This window comes from Caenorhabditis remanei, chromosome V (assembly GCF_010183535.1).
Source record: "Caenorhabditis remanei strain PX506 chromosome V, whole genome shotgun sequence".
NCBI lineage: Eukaryota > Metazoa > Nematoda > Chromadorea > Rhabditida > Rhabditidae > Caenorhabditis > Caenorhabditis remanei.
In genome coordinates, this window is record NC_071332.1 from 20,308,764 (window position 1) to 20,326,823 (window position 18,060).

At 36.6% G+C, this 18,060-nt stretch overlaps 3 protein-coding genes across 3 annotated transcripts; 2 read left to right on the top strand and 1 right to left on the bottom strand.

The window, feature by feature from the left end:
• Positions 1-239: 239 nt before the first annotated feature.
• GCK72_021562 (uncharacterized protein) lies at positions 240-5,160 on the top strand (the record flags this gene model as incomplete). The annotated part of the gene is made up of 7 exons (XM_053734353.1): positions 240-367; positions 1,091-1,252; positions 1,331-1,437; positions 1,487-1,605; positions 4,080-4,276; positions 4,861-4,990; positions 5,035-5,160. The coding sequence occupies 7 exons, from the start codon at positions 240-242 to the stop codon at positions 5,158-5,160; spliced, it is 969 nt and encodes a 322-aa protein (XP_053583266.1).
• Positions 5,161-6,454: 1,294 nt separating this feature from the next.
• GCK72_021563 (uncharacterized protein) lies at positions 6,455-7,325 on the top strand (the record flags this gene model as incomplete). The annotated part of the gene is made up of 3 exons (XM_053734354.1): positions 6,455-6,540; positions 7,065-7,183; positions 7,252-7,325. The coding sequence occupies 3 exons, from the start codon at positions 6,455-6,457 to the stop codon at positions 7,323-7,325; spliced, it is 279 nt and encodes a 92-aa protein (XP_053583267.1).
• Positions 7,326-7,609: 284 nt separating this feature from the next.
• Positions 7,610-9,987, bottom strand: GCK72_021564 (uncharacterized protein; the record flags this gene model as incomplete). The annotated part of the gene is made up of 5 exons (XM_053734355.1): positions 7,610-7,798; positions 8,573-8,673; positions 8,720-8,822; positions 9,589-9,689; positions 9,876-9,987. 5 exons carry the CDS (start codon positions 9,985-9,987, stop codon positions 7,610-7,612), a joined length of 606 nt encoding a protein of 201 aa, XP_053583268.1.
• Between the last annotated feature and the right edge of the window lie 8,073 nt (positions 9,988-18,060).

The window sequence follows — 18,060 nt, forward strand, 5'->3', positions numbered from 1 at the left end:
TTATATGAAAATTCGTCATGGCCTAGAATTCCCCCCTTTTTGGAAAAGTTAGGCCACCTAGGTATAAAATTTCCGCCCCGCCGCCCCCACAAAGCAAACAAGCCAGGTGAATGCTATCTATTTGCATACGCACACACAACACATCGTAACGTTTCTCTGAGTCATATGCATGTTTATTGATTTTCTTATTCTTATTTTCCAATTTTTCCCAATTTTTAGCCTAGATTCCCCATTTTACAATGGCATATAGAGACAATCCGAGACGGGTGTACTCACCGGTACCCCCGCCGTCGTATCATAATGGACGGTCGTCGAGAAGTGGTGGTGGGGCGTCGAGTGATATGTATACGTATACGACGGATACGAAGTGAGATTTGGGGATTTTATGCCAGAAATTGGAAATTGAGCGCGTTTACTGAGCAACCATATTGTAGATCATAAAATTCTGCGTATTTTAAGCTAAAAACCAGTAAAAAGTGTTGAAAATAGACAGAATTACAAATGTCTGAAGTTTTCAAGCTGAAATTTTCTTAATGTTGTCATTAGAGCGCATTTACTGACACAAATAACAATTGGATCCAAAAATGATCAATTACAAAGTTGTAGATCATAAAATTCTGCGTATTTTGGGCTAAATATCAGTAAAAATATTAAAATCTGAGGGAGTTACAGATGTCTGAAGTTTTTGAGCTGAAATTTTTTGATTTTTATCATTAGAGCGTATTTACTGACTCAAAGATCAGTCTGATCAAAACGTGGTCAACAGAGAAATTGTAGATCATTAAATTCTGCGTCTTTCTAACTTAATTTCATCCAAAACCCTTTGAAACTTGCAAAGTTACAACCGTTTCAAATTTTGGAGCTGAAATTTTTCGAAGGTTATCATTAGAGCGCGTTTACTGACCCCAATAACAGTCTGATCAAAAGGTGGTCAACAGAAAAGTTGTAGATCATAAAGTTCTGCGTATTTTGAGCTAAAAATTAGTAAAAAATGTTGAAAACTGACAAAGTTATACTAGTTTGAAAATTTTTCAATAAAAAAATAACTTCCAAAAAAACTTTTTTTTTCAAAATTTCAAAAAATTTTCAGCGTCACCGATTCCGAATACGCAGACCGTGCGGGGTGTGGAACATGGGCGAAATATGGCATTTTCACAGCCAATATCGTTTTTATGATAGTCGGAGGTCTACTGTTAGCAATGGGAATCTGGCTGAGGACGGATAGTCGATTCAGAAATTTTATAAGTGAAAGGTACTGGGGATTACTGTAGGATTACTGTAGTTTTCAAAATAAGTACCATAAGCTACAGTAACCCTAACTTCTATACAGATACCGTCAAGCCGTGGAAGACGCGTTTTGGGAGGCGCCCACGTTATTCGCATTTTCATATATTATCATCATAATGGGTGCTGTTATGATAGTTGTTGCCATGCTAGGTAAGTACAGTAACCCTACAGTAACCCTACAGTACCCCATGATGTGCAGGTTGTTGCGGTATCACTGGTAGATCACGACTGTTCCTTGTGATCTACTCGATGGTCGTGTTTTTGCTGATGGTGGCGACACTCAGTTGTGGAATCTATTTGTTGTATAAGAAGGATGGGGTGAGTACAGTAACTCAGATGATTTTGAAAAATGAATAGCGTGAAATTGTAGATCATAAAATTCTGCGTATTTTGAGCTAAAAATCGTTAAAAAATGTTGAAAACTGGCAAAGTTACTACAGTTCGAAGTTTTCAACCTAAAATTTTGAAATCTTTTAATTAGAGCACATTTACTGAGTTAACTAAAAGTCGGATCTAGAAATGATATATAACAAAGTTGTAGATCATAAAATTCTGCGTACTTTAAGTTAAAAATCAGTAAAAAATGTTTAAAACTGACAAAGTTATAATCGTTTGAAATGTTGAAGCTGAAATCTTGAAATCTTTTCATTAGAGCGCAGTTACTGAGTCAACTAAACGTTGGATCCAAAAATTATTAATTACAAAGTTGTAGATCATAAAATTCTGCATATTTTAAATTTGTTTTCATCTTAAAACTTTCAAAACTCACAAAGTTATACTAGTTAGAAAATTTGGCTCTTTATGATTTAACGGGGGTTTTAAGAATAGACGGGGGTTTTGAGAATAGACGGGGGTTTTGAGAATAAACGGGGGTTTTCGACAAGTTCTATTTACTTATACTAAACAAGCCCCAAAATGGTCAGAAATGACTACAGTCCCTCCAGTATACATTTTTTCATAGGCTTTTCCAATTTTTTTTGGTTTTTTTTGTTTTTTCACAATTCTGCTGCATCATCTCCGTTCGGGTTCATCGTACACCCCACTCCAGACTTGGGTCTGCTTATTCAAGCAACCCACAAACCCAGTAACACTTCTGTTGATCTAGACAATGAGAATTACATCATGACTCTTATGGACTACTCAGATCCCGAAGAGAATTTTCAAAAATGGAGCATCTACAAAAAATTTGTTTGAAAATTTTCGAAAGTTCCAACACAAGCAATACGATCTACACTTTTGGAAATACACGTACAGCACAAAAAATTTTGAAAAAAATGAGAAAAAAAGTAATTTTTCGGAGTCTTGAAAATGCTCATTTTTGCACTAAAAAGCTACAAAAACCCAAATAACTTTTTTCACGAGATTGTTCTGCAAAAACAGAATACAGAATCACCCCTTTTTACCTAGGCTTAGGAAGGACTCGGGGCCACCGGGGCTACAATGCGGAGTTTCGTGGTCATTGGTGATAGTTTTACAACTCCTCTGTGAGGGATGTTGTAGACCACTTGTCCTCGTTTGCTCTCCTCCTCCATCATCTGTGGGGCTACTTTGGAAATGATACCTTTCGCAAGTTGTTCTTGGACGATATCATTGTATTGCTGTAGAAGATTGGTGCCTTTTTTTTAAAAGTCACAATTAGATGGAGGAGTCGCTTGATAGCAATCTCATAGTTATTGGCTAGTCTGGCTTCGTTGCCGTTTAGTAGTAGTGCAACTTCAAACTCTCCATCCTCGTTATATTTCGCATTTTTATTGAATTCATTCAACAGATCACGCTGTTCCTTTTTGAAAGTTTCTTCTAGCTTTGAAGATATTGCTCCAAGATTTTGGATATTCCACATTTGTCATACTTCCGCAATTAGTCTCGACAATGGATCTTCGGGATCTGAGTAGTCCATCAGAGTCATGATGTAATTCTCATTGTCTAGATCAACAGAAGTGTTACTGGGTTTGTGGGTTGCTTGAATAAGCAGACCCAAGTCTGGAGTGGGGTGTACGATGAACCCGAACGGAGATGATGCAGCAGAATTGTAGAGCAAAAGAAGAAGGAGGACAATCATTACAATTCTATAATAAAAGAACAATGCGACGTACAAAATAGTGAAATGAGAAAATGCAGAAAAAACAAAAAAAAACCAAAAAAAATTGGAAAAGCCTATGAAAAAATGTATACTGGAGGGACTGTAGTCATTTCTGACCATTTTGGGGCTTGTTTAGTATAAGTAAATAGAACTTGTCAAAAACCCCCGTTTATTCTCAAAACCCCCGTTTATTTTTTAAACCCCCGTCTATTCTTAAAACCCCCGTTAAATCATAAAGAGCCGAAAATTTTTCAAAAAATCAAAACAATTTAAAAAAATAAAAAAATTCAAAACTTTGTAACTTTTCTGAAATAAATATTTTTCAACTATCTTTTTTGTATCTTATAGAACAAGACCAGATCTTTATTTTTGCAGTTGGCCACTTTTTTGTACGGGCGGTCCCCTCTTCCCCCTTGCCCATCTGATAGTTATTGAACAGTAATAAGCTATTCTAAGACATTTTAAACAATAATCAAGCTTGCAAAAAAGATTTGCCACTAGCCGGAATCGAACCCTCAATGGTCAGATTCATAAGGAATTGTCTACCTTAACCACTCGGCCACCACTTTCGCAAAAGTGAAAAATTATCGATTTCGAAAACTATCGATTTTTTATTAGTTTTTCGAGTTTTTTGAGTTTTCCAGACGGTCCTAAACAGTGCGCACGGTTACAGTACCCTTTACAGTACCCCCTTACAGTAAGAACTTTCCAGCTCGACGTGGAACTCTCGGACGCGCTGAACTACATGGTCCAACACTATTATATGGGCCCGGGCGTCGTTCAGGAGGCCCTAGACAAACTACAAACTACATTCCGGTGTTGTGGAAATGCGGGGTGTTCTGACTTTCGAATGTTTCGACAGGATATTCCAAGAAGTTGTGATATTCGATGTGATGGGTGTCATTTTAGGTAAGGTTTTGAGAAAAAAAGGTGTTTTTTTTTTCATTTTTTCAGACTGAAATGAAAAAATCAAACATTTTGAGCCAGAAATCATAAAAATTGGTTGAAAATGTAAAAAGTTAGAAGGTTTTGAAAATTTCGAAAAATCCAAAAAATCGAAAGTTCACAAAATCTACCGTATCTCAGTAATTTTCGTGGTGGGACCCGTGAAATTTATATTTTTGGTATCAGCAAAACAAGACGGTTCGAATGAATATAGTCATGACATGTTTTGAATGATTTTGGAATTTTGTGCATTTTGGTGCATTTTGGAGTCATTTGGGCTCATTTCTCAATTTATAAGTTCTCAAAATGCTCGAAATGCTCTTTACTGAATATCACACAGTTCTGGGTGCCGAAAAATGGTGTAATGTCCAAAATGCACAAGAATGACCAAAGATGTCAAAAAATCATTCATGGTCATTTTCATGCATTTTCACTAAATCTTAATGATTTTCAACAATTTTTTAAAATATTTTTCATGACATACGACATCGCTACAGTACCCCAGACCACTTTGAAAAAAATCTTTATAAAAAAATACAAAATTCCAGAATAATGGTCGCCCTTCGAATCGGTTTCTCCGTCACCCTTATTGTATTCTTCGCTGTTGTTCTCTGCCAATTATTTGCAATCTGCTTCTCACTTTACTTTGTGTTCATGCGGAAAAAAGAGATCAAAATCGTAAGCTACAGTAACCCATCTACAGTAATCCAAGTCATTTTCAGATCTACGTGGAGCAACCGTCTCGTGGCCGAAGACATCGGGACCGTCTAACTCGGGATACCCTCCGGGATCATGATCTACCATTCCAGTTGCAACCGAAGAATCAGAGGAAGTATGCAAAGTATTGATTTTTTGATATTTTGATGGATTTTTTGATATTTTTTGTATATTTGAATTCATTCAGTTATTTTGAGTTATACGGGTTTTTAGTTATTAATAAATTATCAAGATTTCCTCAATTTTTTCGTTTTTTTTGTTGAGAATTTTATATAAAAAGAAAGCATTTTCAAAAATGCAACCAGATTGAACAAAAATTAACTAAGATACAAGGCTCTGTAACTCGGCTCATTTTGATCTGAGATTAAAACTATCAACTTTTTCGAAAACATCATAACTTTAGCTATCCAATCATATATAACGATGTCCTATCACTAATTTCCGAAAAATTTCCATTTTTTTGGTGAAATCTTGATTTTTGAAGCTCTGTAACTCCGCCCATTTTAGCTCTACTCAAAATCTAAAAAGTGATTCAGAATTCGCATGACTTTAGCTACCTGACCATATAAAATTGTTTTCAAAATACCTGCGGATTTTATTGATTCTTTGGGTGATTATTGAAAAATAAAGTTTTTACAATCTTTAACAGTGTTAGTGTAGCGGTACAGTAACATATAATTGTTTTTGCTTGAAGTGGTCTTCAAAACAGTCCCATAACGTGAAAAATAATTTTTAAGATTCAAAATTTTGGGAGTATATAGAACAAGACTAGGGCTCCATTTTTGTTTTTGATCATTGTTTTGTACCAGCGGTCCCAAAAAAGATACGGGCAGTAGAAGTCTGGATGCTAGTTGTGTGACCTTCCCCCGTTCTAGGCGTTGTATCTCCCCAGGGATCACCCGGACAAAAAAGTTGTCAACTACAAAAATAAAGGCTCAGGTTTGATCTACATACGTAAGAAAAATTTAAAATACAAAATTCATTTTTGGTAGAATGGCGAAATGTTAAAAACTTTTTTTTAAAACATTTTTTTGGAAAAACGGCAAAATTCAAAAGATTGTAACTTTGCTGAAAACATGAATTTTATTTTAGTCTTTATTGGGTTTTATAGAACAAGACTAGCTGTTTATTTTTGTAGTGGACCATTTTTCTTTACGACTCTAACATAGGGAGATACAGACCGTCAAAGTGGCATGTGTTTCAAAACTTTCAAAACTTTCAATTTTCTGATGCAAAACCACCCTCCTCCCCTTTTCTCTGCGTCTCTCCCCTCCCCACACTCTCTCCCCCCCAGCAAACGCGCTCCATAGAGCCTGTTTGTTTATTTGAACTGTGAACACTAGAGGCGACGAGAAAATAAACATTAGTCATTCCTTATCATCTGACACTCCCCTCCTTTCCCACATCGATTCTTCTCGACGCCTCATGAAATTTTTCCACATTTTCCTTATCGCATTCTCATTCTTGACAATTCTGACAATTGTACAAGGAGTATCTTTGAACAATATGGAGTGAGTTTTTATACTTTTCAAATGAGAAAAATTGTGAAAATAAAAAAATGTCGAAATGTTTTTTTTTTCTCAAACCCTCAAATTTCAAATTTTGAATAATTTATATGCGTTTGAAGGTGGTGACCTAGAAAACCAAATTGAGGAGAGGGTTTTCATATAGAAAATGTAGCTGAAAATGTGAGGAATATGGTGCATTTTGTAGATTCAAAAAATATTGAGATTGAGCAAAGTTACAAGCGTTTGAAGTAGGTGGCCTTGTTTGGTTTTCTAGGCCACTAACGTGAAACCTCCATAACTCGGCTGGAAACTTATCAATTTCAGTTCTAAAGACATTTTTGAGCACAGGAGAACTCGTAGAATGAACTGACCAAGTTTTGTGCCAGTGGCCTAACTTTTGCAACCAAAAAATTCTAGGTCATGTTACGCCAATTACCCTAGAAGAAAGTTCACCAGTATAAATTTTCCAAATATTCCTCATTTTTCTAGAGTTGTTTTCTTGCCAAATGTCCTACATATATTTCCAGCGACAACGGCACCGTTCCAACCCAACGAAATGTTCCTGAACACGTCCATGGCTCGAATATGATTGGAGCGGGACGAGGACGGAGGGTTCAGGATTGGAAGAAGTCAAAGACCACTTCAGGTGAGAATAATTTATTTTTTCAATTTTGGTTTTTTGATACAAAGAATACCAAAAATTAATTTTTCCAGACAACATTCCCCAACAACCACCCAACCAACCTCAACAACACGACGCCACCGTTCCAGCTGAGCACAAGCAATGAATTCATTTATTTTTAATACTTTTTGTAAATAAAAAAACATAATACAATAAAAAATTTTCAGCATTTTCAGAAAAAATTTTTTTTTCGAAAAATCACAAAACCCGTGTATTTCATATCCAACAAGCGTACAATTCTTCTAATTCGGGAAAGGGGAAAGTGATGAGATCAATCAATTATTAAAAAATTGAAAAAAGGGAAAAAAATCAATAAGGTGAAAGAAATTGGGAAAAGTTTGGTAAAAAAGTTAAAAATTTTGAATTTAACAAAAAAAACTCAAATTTTTTTCAATTATTGTTAACCCAATGTACAAAAATCAATAAAATCACCAGAAGCAATGATGACGTCATCAATGGGGTACTGTAGTTACAGCGATCTCCATAACAGGAACACAATTGAACATCTCCTAAAGCAGGTGGGTCAGTGGTCCTCGCTGGATTGAATAAGGCGGAACGGGAGAGGGTTCGGCAGTGGTTCTGGAAATGGGAAAATATAATATTTAGACAAAAAATTTGAAAAATTCACAAAAAATTGGTATAGAAATGTAAAAAATCAAAGAATTATGAAAAATGAAAAATGAAAAATTTTCAAAAATTCTAGTTTTCAAACTACTGTAACTCGGTCAGTTTTTAACCTAAAACTTGGAAATGTAGTTTTTTGAAATCAGCAAGACATGGGCTTTTAGAAAAATAAAACTATGACAAGATTGTTCAAAAATGTCGGACACACTGACGCACAGACCGACAAACATCATTTTCACTAGAACTCAAAAAATAACCATAATTTCAAACTACTGTAACTCGGTTAGTTTTTAGCCAAAATTATATAAATTTGATGTTTTTAAACTGGGTAAATACGGAATTTCAGAAAAATATTATCAAGTCCTGGTTTGTCAAAAATTCCGGACACACCGACGCACAGGCAGGCAAACATAATTTTCACTGCAACTCAAAAACCCATAATTTTCAAACTAGTGTAACTCGGTCAGTTTTTAGCCTAAAACTTTGAAATTTATATTTTTGAAACTAGCAAGACATAGGCTTTCAGAAAAACATAGTTATGCCAAGATTACTTCGAAATGTCGGTCACACCGGCGCACAGACAGACAGCTAATCTTGTTCTGGTCAGACTTCATTTCACGTTTTTTTAATGTCGGCGTTGTGGCTATTTTGATGACCTAGAAAACCAACACATCTCAAAACCTAGGCCACTCACTTATTTTCCATGGTAAATTTTCAAAAAATGCTTACATTCTGATGAAACCGGTGTGTCCTTAACGCTGACTGATTGAAACCATGCCTCAACACCCTGTCCAGACATCCACGTATGTGTTTGAAGCCGATGAACACTCCTGGAAGCAATTTTTGGAATATTTTAGATTCTGAAGCAGAACTCACCTGCTTCCACATCCGGTTCCATCAACGACACGCACACACTGCTGCACATCACTGTCGGCATGCCACGCTCACTGTTTGGATCTCGACATCGGTCTGTGAATACCTGGAAAAAAGGAAAATGACACAACGAAATAAAATAAAAAATTACAAAAAAATTGAGCTAGAAATCATTGAAATCGGTTGGAAATGGTGAGAGTTATAGTTCTCTAATTTTGTCTGTCTGTGTGTCTGTGCATCCGGTAAAAATTAAAAAAAAAGATGAGTGAGGCATAGTCAAGACAATTACGGTAATTTTAGGCAAAAAGTCAACCGAACATGTTTAAAAATTAGTGAGTTATGGAGTTTCGAAAATTTTCGAAAATATTCGAAAATCAAACTTCACAAAAACTACCGTATCTCACTGAATTTCGTGTCAAGACCAATGGAACCTATATTTTTAGAATCAGCAAGTTAAGCGCTTTCACATGAATATAATCATGACTAGGTTTGAAAAATCTGCAAATTTCAGAATTTTGGGTCCCAGAAGTCAATATTTTAGAAAATTTTAGAGTATGTCATGATTATACTCATTCGACGCGTCTTGTCATGCTGATTTCAAAAATATCAATTTCATGGGTCTTGCCACGAAAATGACTGAGATAAAGTAGAATTATTGGAAATCTGATTTTCGAAAATTTTCGAAACTTTTCGAAAATCTGTAACTCGATGAATTTTGGTCCATTTTAGCCAGGATTTAGCTTAGAATAAAGGATATTTTGTGATCTACTTAGGAAAAATACTCTGAACACTCAAGTCTTTGATTTTGGGTCTCAAAAATGGAATATTCTCGAAATCAAGAGAATTTTTTCTAAATTCAAAAAAAAACTCACTTTCGGATAAATATAAGTGGCTTGGAGATACTTCCAACTGGTTTGATAGGAGAGTGACATGCATGAGTAGCATTCGACTTGTCTTGGGAGTGGACCGGCGCCTGGAATTATAGAAAATTCTTTTTTCTTAAAAACAAATTTTATGTTTTCAAGTTGTTTCTGGTCCTCGATTTTCAAATTTTCTTTGAGCAACAAATCACTTTAATTTAATGAGACCCTCTTCATTATCCGGGTGCAGTCCCCTGTGTAACCTATTAGCTTGTCATGATTTATGTTCCAAGACATACCACCTGAAATTCGCCCGAAACTCTCATCGAAATTCGATATTTTTGACGGGTTTACAGCCCAGGACGGCGTCAAGAGTGACGTCATCAGTATGGTGACAAGTCGGATGATCATTGGAGCATCTGGAGAGTTTTGATGAAGAAACGGAGAGAAAAAAGGAACGGAGATTCGGAAATTGGAATAAAAGTCGGAAAACGCGGTAAAAATAAGTTTTCCAGCTACCTAACAAGCTAACAAATAAATAAAAAGCATGCAAAAAAAGTTTGACGGTAGGTGGAATCGAACCCTCGATGGTAGATTCGTAGGGTGTGTCTACCTTAATCACTCGGCCTGGAATCTCAAAATTGGAGAAAACTGTCAAAAATGATACTTTTTCGGGATTTTTTTGTGATATTCCTGTGTTTTATAATATTTTAAACCATATCAAAAAATGCAAAAAAGTTTGGCGTTAGGTGGAATTGAACCCTCGATGTTAAATTTGTAGGAGGTGTCTACCTTAACCACTCGGCCACCACTTCAGGTTTTTTGGAAATAACCGATTTTGATGGTTTTTTGGTGAGTTTTGAAGGTTATAAGTTAGTTTTCAGCGATTTTATACGTATTTTCACTCCTAGAGCATACAATTTCTATGAAAAATGACTAGATTTTCGAATTTTCCGTGAGAAAGGATCTAAGATCCTTACTAACCAACCAACAATCACTTAAACAGAAACGCAAAGCAATAAAACATCGTTGTCGGGGGGTAGGTGATAAAGTGAGATGAATTGTCGGGGAGTAAAGGGTGTATGGGATGAAACGAAATCTAAGACGAGACGGAAGGAGGTGCTAAAAGGTTTTCATAGAGATGCTCAATGAGCCAGGTGTCACTTATGACCTCCGCTTGGATATAGAGGGGGGGATGTGCATTTATCCGATTAATGTATAGAGAGGAGATGAGATGAGCAATGTGTTAGTCTTTACACTTATAAACAATTCGGGACGGATGTGTAAGTGGTTTGACGCGTAGTGGTCCAAAATTGGAGATTTTTTAGTGATTTTGCATTTTTTCAGACCTTTAAAACCATAATAAAGAATGCAAAAACAATTTGTTACTATGTGGGCACGAACCATCGATGTCAGATTCGTAGGAGGTGTCTACCTTAGCCACTCGGCCAGAAATCTCAAAATTGATGAAAATGCACAATTTTGATGGTTTTTGAAGGATTTTTTAATATATTAAGGTATTTTAAGACATTGAAAACCATAATAAAGAATACAAAAAAAGTTTGCTGATATGTGGAACCGAACTCTCGATGTCAGATTTGTAGAAAGTGTCTACCTTAGTAACTCGGCCAGGAATCTCAAAAGTGGCGAAAAGTGTCGAAAATGATACTTTTTCGGGATTTTTCTGTAATATTCCCGTAGTTTAGGATATTTCAAACCATAATAAATAATACGAAAAAGTTTGCTACTATGTGGGCTCGAACCCTCATTGTCAGATTCATAGGGGTTGTCTACCTTAACCACTCGGCCACCACTTTTTTGAAATTAATCGGATTTTGATGGTTTTTTTTGTGGTTTTTCAAAGATTTTAAGATAGTTTTTAGCAATTTATACGTTTTTAACCCTTAGCGGAACCAAAACGAGTTTTTGACCGGAAAGATCTAGACACATTGAAAAGATCTTGTAGTCATCTCAAGTCTCAACATGAAACATACACCCCTCCCCGTGGTCCTAAAAAGATGAAAAAGACAATGATTGTGTGTTTAGGAGCTTCCTTCCGCCGGACGAGCCTATCTCCCAGGGGTATCTCCAAGAAAAAGAGCGATTAGTATGGATAGGAGAGGGGGGGGGGAGGATGTGGGGTGTCAAAAAAGTTGGAAAAGGGGGGATGTGTTTCAAAAGTGGGGAGGGACACACTTTATTATGTGTTCTCTTAATGGGAGAAGAGAATTTGGAGAAATTTTTGGAATTTTTCTAATTCCGAAATGTGGTAGAAAACGAGAAGAACAAGCGGATAGAAGGGGTGGAGTTTTGGGCATCAGGAGTACCTCGGAGTGAAAAAATGTTTAAAATTGCTTAAAATCATCTAATAAGTTTTGAAAAACCATCAAAATCGGTTATTTCCAAAAAACCTGCAGTGATGGCCGAGTGGTTAAGGTAGACACCTACTACGATTCTGACATCGAGGGTTCGAGCCCACATACCGGCAAACTTTTTTGCATGTTTTATAATTGTTAGAAATGCCTTAAAATATCCTAATATCTAGAAAAATCCTTCAAAAACTATAAAAATTGGGCGTTTTCGTCAATTTTGAAATTCCTGGCCGAGTGGTTAAGGTAGACACATCCTACGAATCTAACGACCAGGGTTCAATTCCACCTAACGCCAAACATTTTTTGCATGCCCTATTATAGTTTAGAATGTGTCAAAACCCCAAAAACTGATGCAAAATCACTGAAAATTCTCTATTTTTGAACATTTTTGTCATTTTTGGGATTTTGGCCTTGTAGATCTATTAGAGATACTCAACCCTGCTGACCTTGGAATTACTTAAAAGGAATTTTTGTACTTTTAATAGATTCAAAGGTTCGGATTTTTCGAAAATCCCTCAAAAATCCCACAATTTTACATATTCCTTCCCACCGCCCTGTTGTTGTCGGCAAGATGAAAAAGAATTAGTGGTGAAGTGAGACACTAGTGTGCTCCTTGGGAACGGTGTAATGTGCGGCAGGTTGATTGAAAAAGAAAGGATAGTAGTTGGGGGCTGAGATGAGGTGATTGGTGATACATCATTGTCAGATCGGATATCCGGATGGAAATAGTGTGTGAGATGGGGAGGAGGGTGTGCAGAGAATGTTAGGAGCTGGCACATGGGGTACGGTAGGTTATGTAACAAGTGATTTATTGGTGGGCGTGGTGTGGTAGAAAAGTGTTAATATCTTAAAATCCAGTTAAAAATCTAGAAAAAACCAGACTCTTGCAAGTGCTAGTCGAGTGGTTGAGGAAACCCGCCATTTTTCATTGAAATATACAGTATTATTGTTTGGAATGTCTTAAAATACCTAATTATCTGGAAAAATCCTTCAAAAACCATCAAGAATGGGCATTTTCATCAATTTTGAGATTTCTGGCCGAGTGGTTCAGGTAGACACTCCCTACGAATCTGACATCGGGGGTTCGACTCCACATACCCGCAAACTTTTTTTGCAAACTTTATTATTGTTTAAAATGTCTTAAAATACCTTAATATCTCGAAAAATCCTTCAAAAACCATCAAAACTGGGCATTTTCATCAATTTTGAGATTCCTGGCCGAGTGGCTAAGATAGACACCTCCTACGAATCTAACGACCAGGGTTCGATTCCACCTAACGCCAAACTTTTTTTGCAAACTTATCTCATCTATTTTAGGCCATTATCAACACCCTAAAGTCATTTTTTGATCGCCAAGAGAAATTCCGGCCCGGCCCGGCCCGGTCGGCCCGGATTCAAAAATGGGTACCCATTTTTACCAATTTTTTTTTGAAATTTTTCGAAAAAAAGAGTAAAAATGCTTAAATTATCATACATATTCACAATTTGATTCAATTTTAAATGTTTATTCGAAAACTATACCTTTTTCAAAAAAATTTCAAAAAATTTCCAAAAAAAGTTCAAAAACACAAAATTTTTTGAAAAAATGTTTCAAAACGGGCCGAGCGGGCCGGGCCGGGCCGAGATTTTTCCTGATTTTGGCCCGGCCCGGCCCGGCCCGTGACAAGTCTGTCTAGTTGCAAACTGAGTGGTCTCTCCGCTAACTACCCCATTAAACCCCACCTGATTGAGTTTGACACCCAAATTGCATTTTGAGTCATTTTCTACTTATTCTGCACTAAAAGTGGATTAAAATAGCCTATTGAAATCGGGTAAACGGACTTTTCTGGAATTTTTGATTACCGTGGGATCTGGCTTATTCATAGTTCTCAATCAGATTTATAATAGAGGCACTTAATGTGCTCTTTTCTGTATAAAGTGTATAGTTATATAATAGAGAACCGGAACGGGGGCCAGGGGGGCCATGGGAAGTTGGAAAATTGGTGTTGGGGTCTGGGGACAATGAACAGAAATAATGGGGGAAATGGAACAAGAGCAATTTTGAAAAAAATGGATTAAAAAAAAGGAAAAAGACAAAAAAAATAGCTGAAAATGACTGAAATTACAGCATTTTTTGGAATTTTTAAGTGTTTTATGGTGTTTTAAGACGATCAAAACTATAATTAAAAGTGCAAAAAAGGTTTGGCGCTAGGTGGAATCGAACCCTCAATGGTAGATTCATAGGGTGTGTCTACCTTAACCACTCGGCCAGAAATCTCGAAATCGACGAAAATGGCCGATTTTGTTAGTTTTTGAAGGGTTTTTCTAGATATTTAGATATTTTAAAACATTTAAAACAATAATTAACCATACAAAACAAGTTTGTCCTTATGTGGAATCGAACCCTCGTTGTCAGATTCCTAGATGGGGTGTCTACCTTAACCACTCGGCCAGGAATCTCAAAATTGGCGAAAATTGTCGAAAATGATAATTTTTCGGGATTTTTTTGTAATATTCCGGAGTTTTAGAACAACTTAAATCATAATAAAAAAAATGCAAAAAACGTTTGGCGTTAGGTGGAATCGAACCCTCGAGGCCTCCGCAATACCTTAACCACGCGGCCAGCACTTTCGGGAAATCCGATTTCAACAATTTTTCTTGGGTTTTTGAGCCTTTTCGAGCTTTCTAGACGGTTCTAAACAGGTTTCCACACCCAAATCGTTTTACTCTGAGATGTTAAAGCCAAAAAGCTCTGAATTTCACCTACAGAACTGTTATTTCTCGTCCAGCCCCCAAAAAAGACTCTAGACATCTCCCAGACAAAAAAAAAGATCCTCCTTCAAGTGAAGCAAGTGGTGATGTGATTGGCTAGGAGAGAGAGACCCCCCTTCATGATTAAACAAAAGTGGGCGGAGCCAAAGTTGCTTCTGTTGTTGAAAAGAGAGAGGGAGAGAGCACAATCACATTATTTCTGGCAGATTGGACACTAGTGGAGAGAATGAAATTGAGCAAAAAAGTCCAATTCACCTATTTGGGAGAGGGGAGGGGGAAATGACGTGAGGAGGAGATTTTTGAGCTGTAAGAAGAAAAAAAAAACCACTAAAAACCATCAGAATCGATTATTTCCAAAAAACCGGAAGTGGTGGCCGAGTGGTTAAGGTAGACACACCCTACGAGTCTAACGACCAGGGTTCTATTCCACCTACGGCCAAACTTTTTTTGCATTCCTTATTATGGTTTAAAATGTTCTAAAACCCCGAAATGTTACAAAAAAAATCCAGAAAAAATATAATTTTCGACAATTTCCGTCAATTTTGAGATTTCTGGCCGAGTGGTGAAGGTAGACACCCCATCTAGGAATCTGACAACGAGGGTTCGAGCCCACCTAGCGCCGAACTTTTTTTTGCATGTTTCATTAGAGTTTTGAATGTGCTAAAACCCCTAAAAATTATGAAATTCGGGAAAAAATCGATTTATTTTCCATGCCTTCTCATCCCTCGAAACAAGGAACAATAGGTCTTGGAGTAATTTGAAGACCCCCCTTCTTTTCCTTATTTGTATTCTAAACGGGCACAAAAAATTTAGGAAGAGGGGGGGGGGGTGTACTTTGAAATGCATAATAAAACCGGATGGGGAGGAGGAAATTAGATGAAATTAGGAAATTTTTGAGCCAAAACGGAAATTGAAGTTTTTCTAGGGTATCGGGATTGCGTCAGACGCTTAAAAATAATGAAAATCGGTTTGGAGTGTCTGAAAATTCTCAGGAATGCACTAAGACCGGGCTAGAATGCAAAAGTGATTCAGAATGCTCGAGAATGATTTGGTGCTCCAAACTCCAAAAATACTTATTCAGGAAAAAAATCTGAGACATTTTTGTTGTTTTTTTTTCATTTGTCCAAAAAACTAGCTGCAAGCTCAAAAGAGCAAAAACAACACAATTGTTGTGACTCCGGAGAGCTTGACAAGCGAAAAATTGAAAGAAAATCTAGAATTCGAGACAACAAACATGGAAAAAACATAGCAAAGAAAATGTATATACTAAAAAATTTAGTTCAATTTTTATTCTAAAAAAGTTTCCTAAAAAAGGTAAAAACCGCCAAAAAATCCGTGTGTATAAAAGTGCAATAGAAATAAGTGGAGCGCAAAAGAAACGGGTCTTACCTTCGCCCAAATCGCCCCATAAAAAGTGTGAAGGGGTCTACTAGGTCTACTTTCGACTTTTTTCTGCTAAATTGCTCCAGAAATTGGCCTGGAGGAGGTTGGTATGGGGGACCGGGGACGGGAGGAGCAGAAAAATAAAAAATTGTGAGAAAAGGAGTCAAGGTAGAGCTTCAGATGGTCAGGAAGACACCAACGTCATTTTCACATCATATTCATGAAAATCCAGGTTTTTCTGCGATTCTTCATGATTTTTTGAGGTTTTAACACATTCTAAACCATAATAAAACATGCAAAAAAAGTTTGGCGCTAGGTGGAATCGAACCCTCGTTGTCAGATTCCTAGATGGGGTGTCTACCTTAACCACTCGGCCAGAAATTTCAAAATTGACGAAAATTGTAAAAAAATATACTTTTTCTGTAATATTCCGGTGTTTTATAATATTTTAAGCCATATAAAGAAATGCAAAAAAAGTTAGGCGCTAGGTGGAATTGAACCATGGTCGTTAGATTTGTAGTAGGTGTCTACCTTAATCACTCGGCCACCACTTTTTTGGAAATAATCTATTTTGATGGTTCTTTTGTAGTTTTTGGAAGGTTCTAAGATAGTTTTAAGCAATTTCATACGATTTTTCACCCCAAGAAAATAAAATTTATACGGAAAATTGGTTTTTCTCAGTTCGACAAAAAGTGCTTCTCCGTGAGGGGCTCACGAAACTATCAGAATTTAGGATTTTAGGAAATAAGTTGAAAATGTTCCCAAAAATAATTATTTAATCCTAAAACACAAAGTAGTTGATGCCTTTCATGCCTAAAGAAAAACCGGGAGCAGTCAACTTGTCGATTATGCAAATATGAGGGTCCCCCCGACTAGAAGACGACGGAGAAGAAGAAGAAGAAGAAGACGATGATGATGACATGAAAATAGACGAAGGAGGAGAGAGATGATTATATTTAACGAAATCATAGTAGACGCCAAGAGTCCCCACTTTTGATTCGATTTTGAACTTTTGAGTTCCGAATTTGGTGAATTTAGCATCTAGAATTTAGGATAAAGTGATTAAATCATGTTAAAAAGATGCAAAAAAAGTTTGTCGTCTAGAGGAATCGAACCCTCATTGTCAGATTCGTAGGCAGTGTCTACCTTAACCACTCGGCCAGAAATTTCAAAATTGTTGAAAATGCCAAATCTTGACGATTTTTAAAGGATTTTTCTAGATATTACGGTATTTTAAGACATTTTCAACAATAATAAAATATGCAAAAACGGTTTGGCGCTAGGTGGAATCGAACCCTCGATGGTAGATTCATAGGTGGTGTCTGTCTACCTTAACCACTCGGCCAGGATTTTCAAAATTGATGAAAATGCCCAATTTTGATGGTTTTTAAAGGATTTTTCTGGATATTAAGGTATTTTAAGACATTCCAAACAATAATAACGTATGCAAAAAAAGTTTGCGGGTATGTGGAGTCGAACCCCGGTTGTCAGATTCGTAGGGTGTGTCTACCTTAACCACTCGGCCAGAAATTTCAAAATTGACAAAAATGTTACTTTTCCAGAATTTTTTGATTATATTCTGGTGTTTTAGAATATTTTAAACCATAATAAGTCATGCAAAAAAGTTTAAGGGCAAGTGGAATCGAACTTTCGATGTCAGTTTTGTAGGAGGTGTCTGTCTACCTTAACCACTCGGCCACCACTGTACGTTTTTCGGAAATAATCGATTTTGATGGTTTTTTGTAGTTTTTAAGCTTTCTAGACAGTTCTAAACAGTTTTTCACACTCAAATCGTCGAATAAAACTGAGATTCTAGCCCGGATGTTCCAGAATTTTCTAGAGCAAAAAAAGTATTTCAAAATGAAAAATGACGCCTCCACACACCGCACGTATACATATATGTCTTCCGAGATACCTTTCGTCTCTCCCTACTGCTCGAGAGCCGAGATTCATGAATTTTTCAGGACGGTATGCACAT